The sequence below is a fragment of the Seriola dumerili genome, unplaced genomic scaffold, assembly GCF_002260705.1.
Source record: "Seriola dumerili isolate Sdu_G_001 unplaced genomic scaffold, Sdu_1.0 BDQW01000011.1, whole genome shotgun sequence".
In the NCBI taxonomy this organism is placed as follows: domain Eukaryota; kingdom Metazoa; phylum Chordata; class Actinopteri; order Carangiformes; family Carangidae; genus Seriola; species Seriola dumerili.
The window spans coordinates 3,814,825-3,835,305 of NW_019174266.1; the positions used below are offsets into that span (position 1 = coordinate 3,814,825).

Here is a 20,481-nt window from a genome sequence, read left to right on the forward strand (position 1 = left end):
TGGAAATGTGAAGTACAGAAAACACAAACAAAGTGTCTGAAATTCTCTGTGTTTAAAAAAAGATGAGCACGGTGGACATGGCACTGTTGACATAACATCATAATATAGTTGTAAGGATTGTTATGTGTGAAACTAAACTATACTGACCTCGGCAACCGCACAGCTGAGAGTAAGAGCCACGCTGCTGCTGGACTGACGTAGGAACAAGAGGTGACACAACTGCTGTAGCAAGCGGGTTCCTGCAATCCTTAAGATAGAGTGGGATAGATTTGTGTCCGCTCACTATGAGGACATTTGCTGTGAGGACAATCACTATGAGGACAATTACTATGACAACATTCACCGTGAGGACAGTCACTTTAAAGAGATAACCTGTGAAGGACACTTACAGCTTCAAGAGAAATCACAGTGGCATCATGCTGCACCACGTTCAGTAACTACAGTACAGTATAAGGTTAGTATGAGGTTACATATTGTGTTTCTATGTTGCACGTTCATTGTCAGAATGAGTCTTTTTCAGAGTTCTGTGAAACTGAATCGTCAACATCTCTGACACATAGGAGGATACTTACACGCCGAGGTCGTAAACACTGCTGTTTTTTCCTGTAACTTCACACTGACCCATCACCCACCAGTCTTGGTATACATACAGTATATATATATATATATATATATATAAAGCATCTGGATGGGAAACATCTGCTGCATCTGTCCAGGCTGACGTTATCTCAGTGTCTCTCCTTCGCATGTGAAGTCCAGTAAACTTCATACTTCATACTGCCTCCCGTCCAGCACACTGGATGTTACTGCAAGTACAATAAAATCACACACACACACACACACACACACACGCACACGCACACGCACACAGGTAAACACATTTCAGTTTGGGCTGAGGTTGCACAGATGCAGTGAACAAGTGCTGTTTATGTCAGTGGCATGGTAGTCTAAGAAACATCTCAGTACAAACGCCAATAGGTCACTAAACACAGCTGCAGGAGTCACTTAGCTCAAGGGAATGACAACTCTGTGTGTCTGTGTGTGTGTGTGTGTGTGTGTGTGTGTGTGTGTGTGTGTGTGTGTGTGTGTCTGTGTGTGTGTGTGTGTGTGCGAGTGTGCGTAAAATAACCAATTCACAAACGATCCACTAATGACTGAATCACAAACACATAGTAAACAGAGTCACCCCTGATTCGCTCATTGCCGACAGATGTTCCCACTGAGCAGTGATGTGGTTCGAACTTGTTAGCCAAGAATAACACAGGCATGTAAACAAAGCGAGTAAACAAAGAAGCCAAAACCAGAACCAATAACATGCGAGCCTCCATTCACAAGACAGGCTGCAGATCACACGCTGCTGCTGCTGCTTCTCCTGCTGCTGCCGGTGCTGAGAACGAGGTTCATTCAGGCCTGTTCAGATCTGATCCTGCTCTTGTTCAGTGGGATTGAGGCTATTTCAGTCACTCACAACACACAACAGCCAACGACAGTCCCTGCCTGCTAAAAATACAGATCCCCAGCATCCACACGGTAAAGGAACTTTGTATTGAGTTAATTGATAAATAAAAACTGTTCATGGCATTACTTTTGAAAGGATCCTCACGTACCTGAGACGTTTGCACTATAATTTACCTGTAATCAGGTTTAAACACTGAAGCTGGAGGTTTGAAGACTCAGGCTGAATGTTCCCGTCACAAAAACACCACCTCACCAGTTGCCTCTGCTCTTGTATTGCAGTATATTTAGTTCTAGTATTATGAACATGATATGAAACAAGTGAATGAATGATAAAACAATGTAACCGATCACGCAGATCCTAATGAAACCATGGAAACACATTTTACTCAGTATTTTCACCAGAAGCCATTTTCAAAAACATGGCAAACTATAAAAACTGTTTTCATATTTGTGCCTCTGACGCCAGCAGAGCGACAGAGTATGAAATGGCCTTGCTGTATGTTTTGCGTCTCAAACAAGCAGCTCTGTCGTGAGTCTTTCATTCTGCACTGAATAACATTTGGTGGAGCAGAGAGTGTGTGCCGCTCCGCGACTTTCATTCCATGCCAGCACTTCTTGAAATCTGCCCAGCCTTTAAATGAAAACGGGACAAAGTGTTCAAAACACATTACAATCTCCTCTTTTATCAATATTACAACCACCTGAGGAAATCCAATATGGAGACATTGGAGACGTCAAAGCGTATAGTTTTTTCTCCGTGGGGTCTGGGTGGAATTAGCTGCCAAAACAGCCCAGAGAGAGCAGGACTCGCTGAGCCACATAAACACCAGCAAAACATGTGGTAAAAACACAGTAAGGGCAGGGAAAGTCAAGGATGCTTCTACCAACTACAGGGGTAGTGGAAACTGCTACACACTAGAACCAACCTCAACCCAGACCAGATATGTGAAGTGCTGGACCTCTGGTTAGCCACTGGTTCAGATACTGTACGTGGACGAAACACGGGTCAAAATCAAAACCCACAAAGTGCAAACCTTCCCTGAACACATCAACTCAGAGGACAGAAAACGTCAAGTTCACACGAGAGGATGTCAGAAACAACAGCTGGCCTTTTTTTTTTCTTTTTCTCGGACACATTGAAGACGACCGGAGGCTCCGCATTGGAGTACACAGGAAACCCGCCCACACAGAACATTCTGTTTGACTTCTCACCACCCACTGGAACACAAGCTGGGAGTCACCAGAACCCCGCAACACGCAACAACACCGTCGATCCGTCACGTGTCCCTCCGGGCTTTTGCAGACGTTCAAAAGATTCTCCTCCTCCGGTGCATTGATCAGGTAATTGTAGATGTCTGGACACTGCAGGTGTGGTACGTCGTCTTGTTTTCAGCGCTCTTGAAAAGCACCCCGGGGGCATTTCTACGGGTCAGTAATGTTTAATCTATGGAGTTTTGTAATATAGCGTTCAGTGTCAAAGTGAGAAGTGAACTTGAGTCATCTTTGCTCATGCTTTTCCTGCCAACATGGCGGTCAAACAAAATAGGTCACGTGACGCCCGGAGCTCTAGAAGATAAAGATGCTGAAATGCTCCATAGATCTGAGGAAGACTGTGGGGGTGATCATTCTCTGTGGCGTTCATCTCTACGAGGGAGGGACCTCCTTCACACAGACACTGTGATTTGATTCATTGAAAATTTATTAATATTGACTCCCGCAGATTTAAAATTTTTTGTGGTTTCATTTCTGATTGAAAATACAGGCCTGTTTTACAGATGTTAACAAGAGTCACTGATGTAAGAAAAATGTTTTACAGCGTCTGAAAACAAATAATTTCAGGTGTTACTCCAAGAACAAATCCCATCCACTGACGAAAACTGTTGTGCAGTTGAAAGCTCTAGTTTTCACCTGTGTTTTAAAATCCCTGCCACTCAATTTAGAGTGATTATATCTTATATCCTACATTTTGTAATGGACTGCTCATCGCTAGAATTTGTTCTTTACACACATCAATAAGTTAAACACAATAGAAGCAGTTTTGTGGTACACACTCAGCCTGCCAGCAGCTTAACGGACTTCATTAATTACTTTCAGTCAGCAGCTCAGTTCAGTGCTTCTCCAGGTTCCCACCAGCTGGACGGTACACACACACACACACACACACACACACACACTAACATCATCCTGGGAGGAATTTCAGGCTGGCATCCTGACCTGCCCAGACTCACTTAGTGGACCGACTCCAGCTCTGACCGACTGTGATTATCTTTGCAGCCCCCTCACTCTGTGCGAGTGTGTGTGTGTGTGTGTGTGTGTTCTTGTTTTGGGAACTTATTCCCAGATTGCATTCTACATATGAGCTTTGGCTGATTTCCAGGAGCCCACGCTGTCCATCTGCCAGACTATACTGTCCTCACACACTCGTATGTATGTACCGTGTGTGTGTTTGACTGCGATTCCAACCTGCTGGGCACCAAATGTCAGATTTATAAATTCAATGCTTCACAAATGAGATGGATTTGAGATGGAGAATGGATTTCAACAACTATTTCCTGGTAAAATTGACCATATATAGTGAAATATCTTCAGGACTCACTTAAATCAATTCTCACATGCATGTACATTGAAACAGTTTGTTCGCTGTAATTGTCCTTCCTGTCCATGTGACGGGGGGACAGGATCTACTTTGTTCCACTACTTGAAGCTAATTTGAGGCTTCAGCAGTCTGAGTTCATCAAATCAAGTGGCTTTCTGTCAAAGATATTTTTCTTTTTTTTTTTTATTGTCCCCGCACTGCTGTTCACAGGGAATCACTGTTTGGGGGAAACAAAGAAAGAATTTGGTAGTGAAGAATGTGGATTAATGCCACAGTCGATCGTCTTTGCAGGCTGCTAGGTAGGAAGAAACCACCATCAATGGTTACCATCTGACTCTGATTTGGTTCTTGGCAAATAAACAGAGTGTTGCTGCCATCAATTTCACCTGAAAGGACTTACTGTCGGCTTTTGAATGAGCTGGACGCAGCTGGATAACAAGTAGTAGCTCACTTTGTAAAGTCTTCTTTATATAAAAACAGGATCTGGGTCAGTGATGTTACACCTAGAAGAAAGACAAAAGACAAAACTTGAAGGAAAAGCCAAGATATTTCTACAAAATGTTGCCTGATAGGAACTGATACATAGAAACGTAAGAATCTACATTTTGAAAGTGAGGAAACTTTGAAAAACCTGGTGATGTGGTTCCGTGAACGTTGACAGAGAGCGAACATCAAATTACATTAAGACACGAGGGAAAAGATCGTTTCATGTGTTGAGCTTCATTAGATTCAGCATCACCTCTGGCTCGCCGTCTCTTCCTGAACTGATGGTCTATTAGTTTGTTTAAAAAAATAAAACAGATGGAAAGGTTTACAGAGCTGAACACAAAATTAATCAAGCAATGAAGAAGCTGCATGTGTTTTTTTCCCCCCAGTGTTTTGTAGGATGGGCGACTCTTAACCTACACCACACTGCTGCCATCTACTGGCCAAAACAATGACCACATCCTCTGACATTTCAAAACAACATAACCTTTAGACTTCATACACAGTATAGTTTTATTGTTTATATTAAATCAGAAAGATAAGCACTATAACATACGTTACAAACTAAGAAAATTTTATATCTTGGGGGGGGGGTTGACATTACAAAACAAAAAAAACAAAAAAAGTAGTAACACTAGTGGACAAAAACATTCTTTAAATAACAGAACTGTACATTTTAATATGCAACTAAAAAAAGTAAGACTCCAAAAAAAAAAAAACAAACAAACAAACAAATGAAACAGTGATACTACGTGACAGAAAACAATCACGGGCAGTTAGTACCAAACAGAGCTAAAGCTAAAGGGAAGTGGCTATAAGCTGATACAGGTTACTGCTGGAATATGAAAAGTCAAAATACAACAAAGTAAGGCAGCAGAAGGCAGGCGTTTAGACAGCAGGAAACAGGCCGGGGCAGAGGAAGGAATAAACTAAAATATAATCAAAATGCAAAGTGGCTCCATCACTTACCCACTGTCTTACAGAGTTAACAACAGAGCAGATAAAAACATATAACAGCTGAAACTGAATATAAACTCTTATAAAACCACCTCGTGAAAAAACCCCATCACCTCTCTTCATTTTGTATTTGACAGATAATCACACTGAATCTCTTTCACACACTCTGAAAGAACCCACAGTCCACACAGTGCAGGTATTACACCTTCTGACTGACGAGTAGAAAAAAAAAGAAAACACACAAACAGTGCCATGCAGCATTTTGCCTGCAATCCAAAAATGTTCCATTAAATCATTCACTGCAAACGCTCTTGTTCTGACTGTCGATCAGTTCAATGCAGATGAACACACACTGTGGACACTGGACACATGTAATATTGTGATTTCTAGCAAATTTGATCCCGCACATTGTGTACGCTGCATAATGTACAAGTTGCACCTGTTCAACAGGTTTCGCTCATGAATTGAAAAAAACGTTGCATAGCTAAAAGGAGCAACATCAGAAGCAGCTCCAAATGCTTTGTAATAATCAATATTAAAAATAGCTCTCTGACTTTATTAAAACAGACACTAGGGGGCACTCAATGCCCTAAATGGCCCAGTTATTACATAATCAACTGTAAATATGAGCTCATGGTCAAACCCAGAAAATAAATGTCATCAGTTTTCTCACATCACCTCAAAAGCTAACACCTGTTGCTGGTGTTCTGAACTGTGTGTATGTGCAATGACTACTTTTCTTGTTAATGGCTTCATTCAACTTCTTTGGGTTATCAGGTAAAAAAAAGAAAAACATAACACTCTTACCTGGTATAAAACTATTCGTCTACACAATGTGAACCAATTAGTGCAAAAAAAAGGTTAAGTGCAATGTTACATGATGTCCGATGTCCACATGATCACAGTCTGCTCTCTGAGTGAGTCAATCTGACTGCTCAGCCACAGAGAAGGGGAGGGGGGGGGGTTTACTGTGCTGCCCTAACACAGGGACAGGAAGCCGGATGCAAACAGATATTTGGGACATAATCGATCCACAGTAGCACAGCGCATGCCCTTATTCACAAGATTTAAAGTACAGTACAAGCGCCATTACAAGTTGGTACAAAATGTAAAATAAAACATACGCAATTAATGTACATAGAAATATTTTTAAAAACAAAACAAAAAAACAAAACAAAAAAAAAAGTCAAAAATGTGAAGTTCCTTTCTTAAAGTGGATCTTGACACTGTCCCAGTGCTGTCAAAGTTCTGCCAGAGGAAATCACAGCTGACTCTTCTATGACAGAGGAGGGGGGGGGGACATCCATCCATCCAGATCGCACGGAAAAATATAGCATTTATTTAATACATCTTAGAATTGTATTTCTTAATTAGAAATTCAAAAAAATCTATACTCTTTAGTAATATTTACTTATTAAAATCTCATCTTTGTAAACAGTTTGCCCTTTTTGTCTCTAGTTTGAAAACTCTAATCAGACTGAAAGTGAGGCTTGTATATGTATGTTGTACATATATATTTATAAATCGGTGGCAAACATTTTAAAAATAATCTCATACCAAAGAAATGCATTGAAAACAAAACTCTAATTCCTTTAGTCTTCATTTCTACCATGATTGCTTGAGAGCATGAAGCAGCCACGACACAGCTGGATTTTGCTTCACCTGAAGAAAAGTGGGCTGCCAGATGTTTCACCAACAACACGTCACTGCTCAGCTGTGAGCAGGACCTGCAGCTGGGGGCTCCCATTCACTCATATTATTGGAGCTGTAAAAAAAAAAAAAAAAAAAAAAGATAAATTGCGTGTTGGCATTTCTGCTGCTGTTCAGCACTGCAACAGGGTTGCTACGGTGTGTAACCATGGCGATGAGGTTGCTATGGCTTCAGGGGGGCCGTGAGCTGGTGATGAGAGAAAAGAAGCTCCTCGACTTGGGCTCCTCGCTGTATCGTCTCACGTGTTCGTCCGAGTCTTTTTTGGTTGGAGGGGCAGACGCAGGGTCTCAGAGCTGGACCTGTGGATCTGCTCCCAGTGCTGATTTCAAACCCTTAACTGCATCACTCCACCTCATTTAAAATAACAACTGACAAGTACAAGCTGTGTGAGGGTAACTTTGCATGAAGCAGGTGTAAACAGTGTTTGTTCACAAGTCTCCTCCTCTAAAAAGTGTGCATGACTGTGTACACGGTGTTCACGTCTTTCACATTTAATGAATCTTAGTGGCAGTGGATGCATGCACAGTGGCCCTACAGAGATTGTTAGCATGCATATTCAGATCTGTACACTCTATACACTGCAAATCCATGTGTGTGTGTGTGTTCTTCCTTGAAACCTGTGACAATCTTTACATTCAGAGTCTGTCACTGCGGAAAGTATCCTCCACAGATGGGTCCGGTAGCACCATGTCCGGATCGCTGAGCATGCTCAGGCCGTCCAGGCTAAGGGGCTCGATGCGCAGCTCGTCCTCCAACGGGAAGCCTCCCTCTGAGTCAAAGCACTCTGGCACCGTAGAGAGAGCGCTGCTGATGTCCTTTGACAGACTGGGGTTGGAGTCATCTGGGAGAGAGAAACAGATGACGGTGGGTGAATGTTTCCTCCAGTCTGGAAAACACTTTCTCTCGCTATAGTTAACAGTCTCACTGCCCTCGCCACTAAACACATCCAACACACTCCTCCATTTATGACTGTTGCGTTTGAACTTTAGCCATAATTAGACCCAAATATCGGCTTGCAGCTGGAGCCCGAGGCAGCACAGACACACAGCAAATCTCTTCCACACCAGTGGTGGTTGAAAAACATTGTCCAATAGCCAGTCTCATTACCTTTAATCCAAAATCATTTCCCTTCGTGTCTTAGATCATAAATATAATCAAAGTAGTCAAACATCATTAATTAACTGAATCAAATGACTGCATGTAATGTGAACAGTCATAGCTCTGAAGCTCTGTGGAACTTTTTAGCCTCTTTAATAGGGCTGTAACAATTCTCCAAATCCACGTTTTTTGTTTTTTTTGCAACACACAGAAGAACTTTACCAGACTGACTGTAAGGGTGGACGATCTGGCCAAAGGATCATATGACAATGTTGTTGGGTAGATTCGCTATCTATCATCTGAATCACGCTCTGCATCCTGTCCACTCTCATTTCATTCTGAAAGTCCTGACTGGAAGTTGTGATTCATATCTTTCCATCGGACTGTGTGTCTGTCGGATTGTTTGGGGAATTTTCTGCCCTTAGTGGCTAAACATCAACTAATGCAGATTTAAAAAGGCAAACAAATAATTCAGTCAATCAGCCTGTTGGACTGACCGGTGAGTATAATGTTGGGTAGTCCTCCGCTGCAGTTGGAGTACAGCATGTTGGACCTCATGTGCATGGGGTCGTGCAGGCTGCCGTGGCTGCCGCCCAGTCCTGAGAGAGCAACCTGAGAGTAGTAGAGCGATGAGGAAGAGGATGAAGGGTCGAAGCAAGAACCCCCTGCTGTGGAGCTCATTGTGTTTTCCAACAGACTGAACTGGTCCAACTAGACGGCAGATGGTGGAGAGAAGAGACACATGAGAATCAGTCGTCGTATTCACCCTTGGCAGCATGTTTGATGTGTGTCTTTGAGTGGTTTACAGTGTTTTCTCATATTATTGACAGCACATTGAAAAACTTAGTGACACAGGGCTATAATGACATTAAAATCCACTGATAAGATTTGTATATATCCTGCTGATGAACTAACCTTGCAGGGAACAAACAACCTTCTCATGGGGACATGAGCTGATACCACAGAGACATCTGCCCTGAGGAACTGCAGAAAATCATTTCTTGGTTAAAGAAATGATACTGTTACTGATACTGAAACTTGTTTGTGTAAATGATTTATGTCTCTGCAACAAGTACATTTTGAAGTGGTGATTGTCGCCATTACAAATGTTTATATTTACGTATGTCTCCCATTAAAAACACTGTGCATGTTCACATCCATATTGTCTGCATTTGTTGGCCTTCACATCGGAGCTGATAAGGAAAAACAGGCCAACAAGTCTTTATCCTTGTTGCGACAACTTAACCTTGCTGACATGTCTCTGTGGAGATGAACTCTGACTGAAAATACGTGCACTGCTTTGTGCTTAAACATTCATACACTGTGTGTGTGTGTGTGTGTGTGTGTGTGTGTGTGTGTGTGTGTGTGTGTGTGTGTGTGTGTGTGTGTGAACTGGTACCTGATAGGGGAGGGTCTTGCTCTGGCGATTGGAGAACTGAGGCTCCATGAAGGGGTCAGTGAAGAGTGTTGCCATATTGTTGTGCTGTCATGGAAGACACAGAGGCCCAAAACATCAGATTGTCATCAGACAACAAGTCGTCTGCAAGTTTGTGTGTTTATAAGTTTAATTATGACGTGTGTGATGTAAATAAATCACTTTTACAGTGGTCCATTGAAGTGGAGTAGACCAGGCTTTAACAGTTGGACAACAATGTAATTATTGGGACTAAAATCAAATAACCATTAAGCTTCTCTTGGATTGAAATGATCAGTTGATTAGTGGATTAGTCAATCAACAGAAAATTATTGTGAAATCAGGATAATAGATAAATTGTCTCAACAGTTTATTATTGGTTCCAGCTTCTCCAAAATGGATTTGCTGCTTTTTCTTAGTTTTATAATTGTAAACTGAATATTTTTAAGTTTTGGACAGTTGTTCAGACAAAACGAGACATTTGGGAAATACTTATGGACTTTTTCCATTATTATTCAAAAAATTACAAAAAAAAGAAGAAAAAAAAAATCGATAGATTAATGAAAACTGTTTGTACACCTGCAGGTGGAACATTTGGCAGGCACACTTACACAATAAAAATAGCATATGTGTCTACACCTATCTCACCTCACCAGCCTGAATAACTGTTAATGATCAGATGTATGAGCTGTGTATTCTCCACGGTACTGATGTCTTTATTTTCAGAGGTATTACTGAAGTTTACATTTATAGTTACATAGACAAACATTTGCAAAATATTTCTATCTGTTATTTAGGTCCACTAAGTATAAAAACAAACTACAGAGTAGCTGTAATTGCTCAAATAAGTGCTGGTTAACAGAACTACAACACTGAATCTAATCTCCCAAACTAACCTCTGCAGGGAGACAAAAAATAAAATAACAAACTAAATCAACAATGCACATGTTGAGTGTTTCTGTGCCCATGTGCACACACCCAGACAAAGGCGGCCTTCATGGCACTTACTTGGCTCGTGTTGAAGTCCAGTGGGATGCTCTGAAGAGGGGAGACAGGCTGCTGTTGCTGTTGCTGCTGTTGCTGTTGTTGTTGTTGTGACTGCTGCTGGTGCTGGTGCTGGTGTTGCTGTTGGCGTTGTCGGCTCTGGTCCACTGCGTGCTGGGATTGTTGGTAGAGTGGGTAGGGTGGGGGCGGCTCCCTTGGCATGTTGCTGGTATCCAAAGCAACTCCCTACAAAGGACAGAGGAAGCCAGCAGGAGTCACTACAGACTGACTACAAGTTTAATAAAGACTTGAAGTTTATTTATTCTGATTGCAGTGTCATTACTCAGCTACACTGACCCCATCAAAAACAGGGTAAAAACAATTGCGCCAGTGTTTTGCAATGGCAGGAATTTTACTGGGGATTTGGATTTCATTTTATATAATTGAACTTTTTCTCTTGTTACAGACGTGTCGTAGTGCTACATTATTTCTGACAGCAGGTTCTTTTTCTCTCAAGTGTCAGTCTACAAAATGCAATGACACTGAAGCCAAAGTTCAACACAACACAACCACAAATGTATTATCTTTGTTTATCTCCACACAACAAACACTACAAAATGAACAATCCCTCATCTCACCGAGGAACTGTGTGACGTATGTGTACCTGTGTGATGGGGGACAGTGAAGGGGACATGGTGGGAGACAGCTGCTTGGCCAGACCCCTGCGCTGCTCAGCGCCTGGAGACAGGGTAAGGGGGCTGATGGGTGCGGGCCGTCGCCGGGGGGAATTGCTGGACAGACGCAGGGATGAGTTGATGGAGGGATTGCTGAGCGAGGACTGCAGCTGGCAGTTGTTGAGGGACGCCTGAATTGAGGGATTGCTCAGAGAGGAGGAGAGTCCTGCCGGGACAGTAAAGACAACATGACAACAGGTTCATCAGAGCGTAAATGTACATTTACAATGAAACTAATAAGGCAGCTATGGATCCAAAGCAGATATTGGCCCTTAGAAACCAAGGAGAACATGTGGAAGTTATGATGTAGTATGCACTTGATTTTCCAGTGCGCTCTCCAGTCTTAAACCCAAAACACTAGACTTTTGTGTGATTGGAGGGAGAGAAAGATGGAGCGCAGAGGAAAGGAAAATGAGAGGACAGAGAGAGACTGAGGGGAAAAGAAAAGAGCTGATTGTAGCGAGCCAAAACAGGGTCAAAGTTCCTCTGTCACTTTGGTGCTCGGCCAAGCTGAACTGTGTTCGACACGGCAGCCCAACCACACATCCTACTCACAAAGTACAGAGAGGAAAGACTGAGAGGGAGCAGCGGTGGGTGTGATCCGATCAGGCAACGGAGTTCAGAGTGAGGAAGTTGGAGACAGAGAGATCATTCAATGAGCTGCCCATAATGCACGGTCGGTCTGCTGGCAGAGGGAGAAACCTGGATCCTGCTCAAAACACTGGAGCAGCGGTTCCCAACTTTAAGGCTAAAGCTGAAACAAACCTTCAGGTTATTAAACCTACAAAGACTCAAACCCCAAAGATGAAGATTGACTTCCACTGACATGAGTAAATTCAGATACCCCAAATCCAACAAGAAGAAAAAATGACAGGACCAAAACATTCATCAAATACCATGAGTCTGACTCATGTCCAGTGTTTTTCAAAAAAGGAACTAAGAGTCACCAAATGTGGACAAAATGGTGGATTGAGAGATTAAGTGAATAGAACAATAATTTTAACTCAAAACATAAAGCGGTAAGTGATACTGTTTGCTCAAAGATTTTGTCCAGTTTATATTTTTTGGGGATCACTGTAATGACTTTTAATTCAATAATAACTTAAAATATATTTTGCAAAAAGAAAGAAATAAACAAACGTCAACAAAGCATAGGAGTTAAATGTGGAATAGATTTCATTTGTGTCTGTGTGCCTGCCAATTGGGGAATGAGGGATCAAAAATAGGGACACAAGTCAAAAACACACACGCACACGCACAAAGCTGTACTCCACCCACCCTGTGAGTTGCCGATGCCTAAGTGCATCATGGCGGCCGGCAGGTTTCCGGTGCTGCTGCCTCCGCTGAGGTTGGGATACCCTCCGTTGTCCTCAGGGTCCAGCGGGGTGGAGAGCGGGGAGGGGAAGTGAAGGTTGCTGAGGTCGGGCAGGGAGCCGCCGGTGTTTAACGAGCCCTGGTAGTGGGACAGACCGGGGTTCTGCTCCGGAGATGGGAATATACTGCAGAGAAGGTGGACAGAAACACACCGACACTCAGAATCCACTTGAATTCATTTAAATATGGTGCATAATTAAAGGCAGGGCCACTAAATGTGCCTCCAATGCTGTTTCAAATTGACAAGATGTTTCTTTGACTCCCATCCACTTGTTCTAGCTGCTTCTTTTTTCCACCCACTCTCTATTTCCTCTATTATTTCTCCAATTTCCATTTCTGCTCATATGCTGCATTAACAGCATATGAGCAGCAACTGTGACTCATTGTTGTCTTTCCCCACACACACAATCTTGCACAACAAATGCTTGCCTCCACAAACACACAAACAGTGTTTCTCTCTCGGGAAAAGAGAAAGTGTGAAACCAAGAAGCCAAAGCAGCTAATTTATCACTGTTTAATCATTTATTTCCACAATAAACAAGAGGGTTTTCTAAGAGTCTTGAATCTCATAAGGCCCCTCAGAAGACTGTATCACGGTCTGTATAATGATAATAATAATAATAATATTGATATGAATTGTAAATCTCGTCTGATCTGTATCATCTACTGGCAACATGACACGTCCGTTTGCTTCTAAATCACAACGTGACACAGGAGGTGGTTTACAGTTAGAAAACAATAGTGTTAGCAAACTGTCGTTGAACAATGCCACTGGAATCTGATGGTAATAACTCTGTTCCTCCGAGTTAAAAGAGTTAGAGGTGTAAAGAGGAACACAGACATCCTGTTCGACACGGTGGGAATGTGTGGCATTTCATTTCTAGGATTTCATTGTTTCTGTTGACCGACCGCCTGTGGAAAACGGCCATATCCTATTTTGAGTGACAGGAATATGATATGGGCCACAGTGGCATTAAAATGTGTTGTGTAACGTTACAATGATGTGGGTCTTACTTGATTCCAGGCACTTCACAGGATTTAGGCCTCGATGCCAGAGACTGGACCTGAAGCAGAAACACAAAATTACAACTGTGATAGAAAGTGATGCATATTAAAAAAAAAACAAACAAACAAAAAAAAAACCTTGAACATTCATTTTCGCTCTGTGCCTCAACCAGATCATAACAATTCTGATCAGACATCAGTGCTCTCATTCCCCCAAAATGAAAAACCTGTGTATCTCACTGGAATCATTTGTGGAAGGTAACATGAGGAGGGGATTTCTGTGGCACTATAAACTCCCCCAGGTGTAACCGCATGGGGACAGAAACAAATTCTTATTTTGACAGTGACAAAGAAACTGGATTTAATGTGGATCGACCCTGATCTGCATAATGAGCTCAGTATCTGTGCAGATGCTGGTCGGATCAATGTATTTTTTTTTTTTTTATATGTTATGAGCCACATGGCGCCTGAAATCCACCACAATGTGGAAAGCTTCACATTAACAAAGATACTGTTCTGCTCCAGGAACCTGAACCATCACCTCATTCTGAGTTGGGCGCCTCACCCGGGAACTGAAAGCAATGTCTGGGTCCAAAATATGCTGATTGTCAAGAGCGCTGGGCATGACAGTTTGTCCTTTATCTCATGTAATGTGTAACAGTGGAAGATGATCGATCCTGCGTCAAGAACAATTCGTGAGGCGAACTGTCATGACTTATTTCCTCATGCCTTTCCTCATCTAGTTTGACAGCATCTATGATTCCCTCCGTCATGATTTGGAGGCCAGGGCTGTTGACATCCCCGATCCTAGAAATCTGTGTCTGGCTCGTCCTGCCCAATCACCTCTCTACCGTCACACAGGAAAGACTGGTTCAACGCGTTCAAGCATCTGACATCTCATGACTCAGGCACGGCAGGAATTTAAGGTGTCACAACCTAATTTGGCATCGTGACCATTCTACATAGAAATGAATGTAGGGAGGTCTGATCCCGTTATTACACTCACTGTTTGGAGGTTTTTTTTTTTGTAACTTTAAGCAGCAGTCTCACCTTCTTGGCCTCCCACAGCTGCTTGGGAAGGGGCTTACTGACACCTATTAGACTCTCCTCGTTAGCCAGGGTGGGGAAGGAAAACACTGCAGAGAAGAGGGTACACTTCAATTGAATGTTTTCTACCGATGACACGATGATTATTGAAGAAAAATGCTACTCACCGTCTCCGGAGCCATCCACCTCTGCCTCATTCACACTGGCTGCATGCCAGCCTCCACGGAAACAAACACATAAAAAAAGAGGAGAAGGGGGGGGGGTGATAGATGAAGAAATAAAGAAAGACATAAAAACAAAAGCAGAGGAACATTAGAGGATGTTCAATATTAACCAGCTGTTTGAATCATTCCGACATGTCTGGAACAATAATCAGTCCCTGTGACAGGAACAGGCTCGATGGAATACACTCCGCAATTACTGTGCAGTTTCATAAACACAACAGCTGGGCATCTGGCATCATGTTATTAGTCGCAGAGATGAGGAAAAGGGGGGAGAGAAGTTGGGTGGAGGGGGTCACAGACTGATGAGGACTAAAGAGAGGGCCATTGTTTTTCCTCATGCCACAAAGAGGCTCTTTCTCTTCCTCTTCACTGCAGACCCCATGCCAGATACACAAGCCTTTGTCTTCTCCTCCTTTTAACTTTTCTCTATTCTGTCTAACTCTTGTGTTAAGCAACAACACTTCCTGCGCACTCTGTTGCTTATTAGGAAAAAAAATTTTGTTTCTCCTCTCCGTCTCCTCATCATTCACTTGAGCTCAGCTTCTCTTACATTAGCCTTTGATCAACTGCCCACCCATTCCTTCTTCCTTCCATGCTCTCATTTCTCTCTGAGGCCCATTCATTTTGAGAGGCAGCTTTTCATGCTGCAGGAACAGATGGGACAATGAGGCGATACAACAAGTCTAGCATCATTTCTTTCCCCTTTTCAAAAGGTGTCTGGTCGCTGTTGCTCGCAGCGGGACAAAGGACAGAAAGGACAGAAACAGGACAACTGGGATGGAAAATGGCTGGCTGGTGTCCCTGGCTGGATCTCTTACACCGTGCAATGCATTCAGTTTGTGTGTGTGAATGTTCAGGATTAAGAGAAAGCTATCGCTGTGAAGAGCATACCGGCAGTCAGAGGCCTGTCAGCTGCACAGGTATCATTAGATCTCCTCTGACTGGTGCTGCTCCTTTTCCATTGAAGAAAAAAAAAAAAAAAAAAAAAGAGACACCAAAAAGACTGTAGCTGAACTCCTCTGCTCCTAAGTACTTCCACCCCAGCACTGTGACTCATAGCTGTAATTCCTAGTTAGATGCTTCTTTAATCAGTGAGGGCTTAACACCACTCGAAACCAGCTGAAACCTTGAGGTGTCAACGAGGCCCTGGGGCCTCACAGCTCTCTGCGCTGCTGTGGCGGCAGCAGTGAGGCGATGAGGAAGCGCTGCTGATCCCCCAACATGAACCAGGTTGGTGTCATAGCCTCTTTTAGAGGACAGGATATACAGCCTGTGCAGCTATGTGCACTATGTGCTGGTGGACTATATACAGCAGGTTATGCAAGAAGACAGTACTGTATGTGACAATCCACAGGCGGCCGATCTCGTCTTTGAGCAAATATAATTAACTCCTGACATGTACAGTTCACTATAACGGCCTGATTCTAGGTCTGGCAGCTTTGCACTGAAAGAGACACTGCACCAGAAACTGATTAATGGACAGAAAATTAATCAGCAAATATTTTGAGAACTGATTAATCGTTTAAGTCAGGGACTGTGGGACGCCCCTCAGACAAACCTTGGAAAAAGGCGCCTCACGCCACCTTATAGTTTACCCACTTTGTTTCACTTAATCCCTGGATGGTATCACTATTATGTTATTTGATCCCATAGAGACACAACAATTGATCCAATACTGCCCGATACTGCTGTTTGATGAACTTGAGACTAAACCAAATACATAAAAAATGTCTGTCCTAAGGCTTTTATTAGTTTCTGACTCTGGGAAAAACAGTAAAATTCCCCCAAAACTACTGAATCTCTGATCTCTCTCTAACCGAAAAACACATATTTGGGCTAATTTTCATGATCTCCTTTTAATAACTAATGTAATAACATTTTTTCCTTTCCATTTATTAAGCCTCTCCTGAAACAGTTTGGACCCCCCACGGTGAGGCCCACCCCCCACTTTCAAAACCTCTGGTTTAAGTATTATTTTAAGCAAAAATGTAAGAACACTCTGATTCCAGCTTCTTGTGTGAATATTTTCTGGTTTTTCCTAATAAATCTGTGAAAGTACATTGAATATCTTTAGGTTTTGGACTGTTGGACAGGCATTTGATAACACCAGCATGGACTTTGGGAAAATGATGATGGAACCAAATGATTAACTGAGAAAATCATTATCATAGATTCATCCATAATCAAAATAATTGTTGCAGCCCTAAAAAGACTGACAGGAGATGAGAACAACAAACATGAAGCAACCATGCACATGAAATACCTGGTGTCACACACAGCAACATTTTCAACTGAGCCATTTAAAGCACAACAGGCAGTGTGCTCTAATTCAAGTATCTATACTGGGCTGATTCTGTTTGTACGTGAAATTCATACTTGGCCCAGATCTTAAAGCAATATCCTGTATAAGCTTGTTGGCTAAACACAGTGAGCAGTAATCCAGTGGAGGAGCACTTCTCTCATCCAGTCCACACTTCATCAGGGCTGAGATCAGACAGAAGTGACAAACACTGTCAAATACACAATGGATGCTCAGATGGAAACATCTCAGCAGAGAAGCGAGTGAAGAAGTGAAGAGATGAAGAGTGTGAAAAGAGAAGAGAGGAGGATGAATTCTTTTGTCCTTGGACCAATTACAAAAGGTATAAACACAACGTTGCTGTTGGCCTGATAGTGATTTGTGTAACTGAGCTCAGAGCAGCTGGCTGGATGGACTGTGTTCTCTGTTAATAAATGACCAGAGGAACAGAAACACAAACACCATAAACTAGCATGATTACTACAACATGGACCCAGTATAGGAGCAGCCTGCGTACTGCGTGTGACTGAGAGGGTATCTAGTTTAAACACACGTTGGCTCTGCGCTGCAGTGACCAGGACTTCTCTCTCACCTCGATAATGCACTGGATGAGTGTCAGAGGTAATGTCTCTGTACACTAGTGGATCTGAATGAGTCTCTCTAGACTGTTTCCTGCCCCTGTTGGTGGTGCGCATGTCACACTGTGAATATTCCACCTCCTTCTAATCTGTTAATAGATTCTGTCAGCTCTGCTCCTCATGGTCACTCACACTCACTCCACGAAATGAGAAAACATAACACAAGTTTGTCTCACAACAGGTCAGCAACACATGCCAGACCGAGTCAGTACATTGCACCCAAATCAATCCGAGCAGAAATTTGAATACATTTGTTTAAACAGGACTCCTTTGTCAAACTAGAAAAATATAGGAGACTGCAAAGCTACCACACACACACACACACACACACACACACACACACACAGTGAACTTGTGAGCAGGCAGGGGCGGTCGTTACACCCTGGCAGTGTAAACACCTCGTACAAGTAAAGCGAGCTTAAACATATGACAGTTTTCAGTAGTCTGCGACAAACGTTTTGAAATCATGTTGTAAAGAATGAAAAGACACAGAGTGAACACTGTAAGACCACTTCATTATTACAACTAAATCATTTAAACAGCATTTGTACAGGAATGATTGTGTCCCAAGCTTTTTGATTCATAAAAGTGGCTGATCAGTGTAACTGTGATCATTATAAGCGGTTTCCACTGAAATACAGTTTTTACTGTTTTGTCAATTCCAAATGTTTTGCTTGTAGGGAAAATCAAAGCTGCTGCTAGTAGAACAGTACATGGTTTAGAAAAATCTCAAGATTTAACAAGCTCCCCTAAAAAACTTTTAAGATATGCAGTATATATATATCGAAGAATAATTTGTGTGTGATATGAATTCTGAACTTAAAAGGTGCAATTACTGTTCATTTAAGAGGTTTAACTGCTGAACATAAAGTGTCTACTGCAATGAAAAGGCCATTTTCACTCTGTGTCCGCTAGAGATTTCAAATGTCCACGACACTTGTGTAAGTTGCATATTGGACCATGGGTGGATTTCCCCACTCTCCTTGTGCTTCTGGTTTCTGCACATACATCATTCTGAAGCTCAAACATCCAGGTATAGTAACAATAAACAAAACACATTTTTGAGTGATGGAGTGCTTTAAATTTTCTACACAGTTTTTGCTTTAGTCTTTCAAGGCCCTGGTGACCTTGTCCAGATGGAGGTCTGATGATGCAACATTAGGTGTAACGGGAGGATGAGATCAGATCAGTTATAGAAAAGATTTGCTGGGTGATCCCTAGGGTGTTGGGATAATATATAGCTTTTTGTGTAGCTACAGTAGAGAGAAAAACTAAACACAACGCAGTAAAAAGACAAAATGGACTGAATTATGTACAAATGAGCTGATGTTTAAGCCTCCGTAAGCTGATGTAGACTTAAAGTCACATTAACTAAATAAAACAGCCAAACAGACACACAAGTAAAAGAACTGCTTTCTCTGAATCTGAGTATGTTGTGCTGTGTGTGTTACTCTCACCATTTCGCTGGGGGGGACCTCGACCCATCTGCTGGTTCATGCCAAAGGGGTCCTGAGGGTTTGGGTTCATAGCGCTCGTATGGAGAGCAGAGTCTGAATTGGTTCTGTGTAGGAGGAAGAGGAGGGGGGAGGAGGAAGAAGAGGGGAATTATGCAAAGTGTTCCAGCACCTTGGACAGAGGCAGAAGATTTCTCAGGACCATAAGGTCAGTGAGTCATTCAGCTTCCTGCTCTGCCTCCACACAGGCTGCATTCATCTGCAGGCTCACACTGACCTTACACATAAACACCCTCACAACACAGGACTAATTCTTCATTAGTCTGTGATGAAAACAGGTTTTGGCTCAGAGATGAAATAATAATCGTAGTATAGCATAAACATGCTGGTGTTTGTTATCTCTAATAATACTGATACGGGAAAACACAGAGAAACTGACAAGTCTGCAATATTTGTAAAACCTCTCAACATGACATGAAGATCAACTGTCTTTAATGCAGTTAATAAAGGTTCAGAAATATCATTTTCTGGACTAATTTGACAGGGATACAGTCTATATGTTTCCACTAGCTGTTTCAGTACTGGTACTTCAATAGTATTCAGTAGAGCACATACCTCCACCAAGGCCAACCAATCCTACACATTCCTGTCAGATCCAGATTATTATCTGCACCAAACTGTACAACGTCCTACATCTCAACACCATTAACATGTATGATTTTTTACATTAAGATCTAAACATTATTTCCTGAGAAACTGATTAAAGTGTTGGGAGCTGCCCAATTGATTCAATTTAAATAGTTTAAATTAAGAGCTATGAAAGATTATTGGATTCGAAATCAGTATCTTCTTGGTTGTCTGTCTAGAGTCCAATATGAGCTGTAAATTCACACATTTACACATGTTCACTTGCACTGGCCAACCCACACAAACCCCTGAGTCCTATATCTCTCCAGCTGAGAGCTCCGTCTAGTGCTCTCCATTAAGCCTCAATTGCTTCTT

The 20,481-nt window shown here is 42.3% G+C and overlaps 1 protein-coding gene across 1 annotated transcript in view; it reads right to left on the bottom strand.

Moving 5' to 3' along the window:
• Nucleotides 1-7,753: 7,753 nt before the first annotated feature.
• crtc3 (CREB regulated transcription coactivator 3) overlaps nt 7,754-20,481 on the bottom strand; it is a 29,496-nt gene continuing 16,768 nt past the window's right edge. The window contains exons 5-14 of the mRNA XM_022748259.1: nt 19,483-19,586; nt 15,032-15,070; nt 14,868-14,953; nt 13,827-13,876; nt 12,717-12,937; nt 11,369-11,604; nt 10,729-10,950; nt 9,706-9,789; nt 8,804-9,017; nt 7,754-8,049 (exon numbers count right to left, since the gene is read on the bottom strand). Coding sequence (XP_022603980.1) covers nt 7,844-8,049; nt 8,804-9,017; nt 9,706-9,789; nt 10,729-10,950; nt 11,369-11,604; nt 12,717-12,937; nt 13,827-13,876; nt 14,868-14,953; nt 15,032-15,070; nt 19,483-19,586 — 1,462 coding nt within the window. The 3' untranslated portion in view covers nt 7,754-7,843. The remainder of the gene's footprint in view (nt 8,050-8,803; nt 9,018-9,705; nt 9,790-10,728; nt 10,951-11,368; nt 11,605-12,716; nt 12,938-13,826; nt 13,877-14,867; nt 14,954-15,031; nt 15,071-19,482; nt 19,587-20,481) is intronic.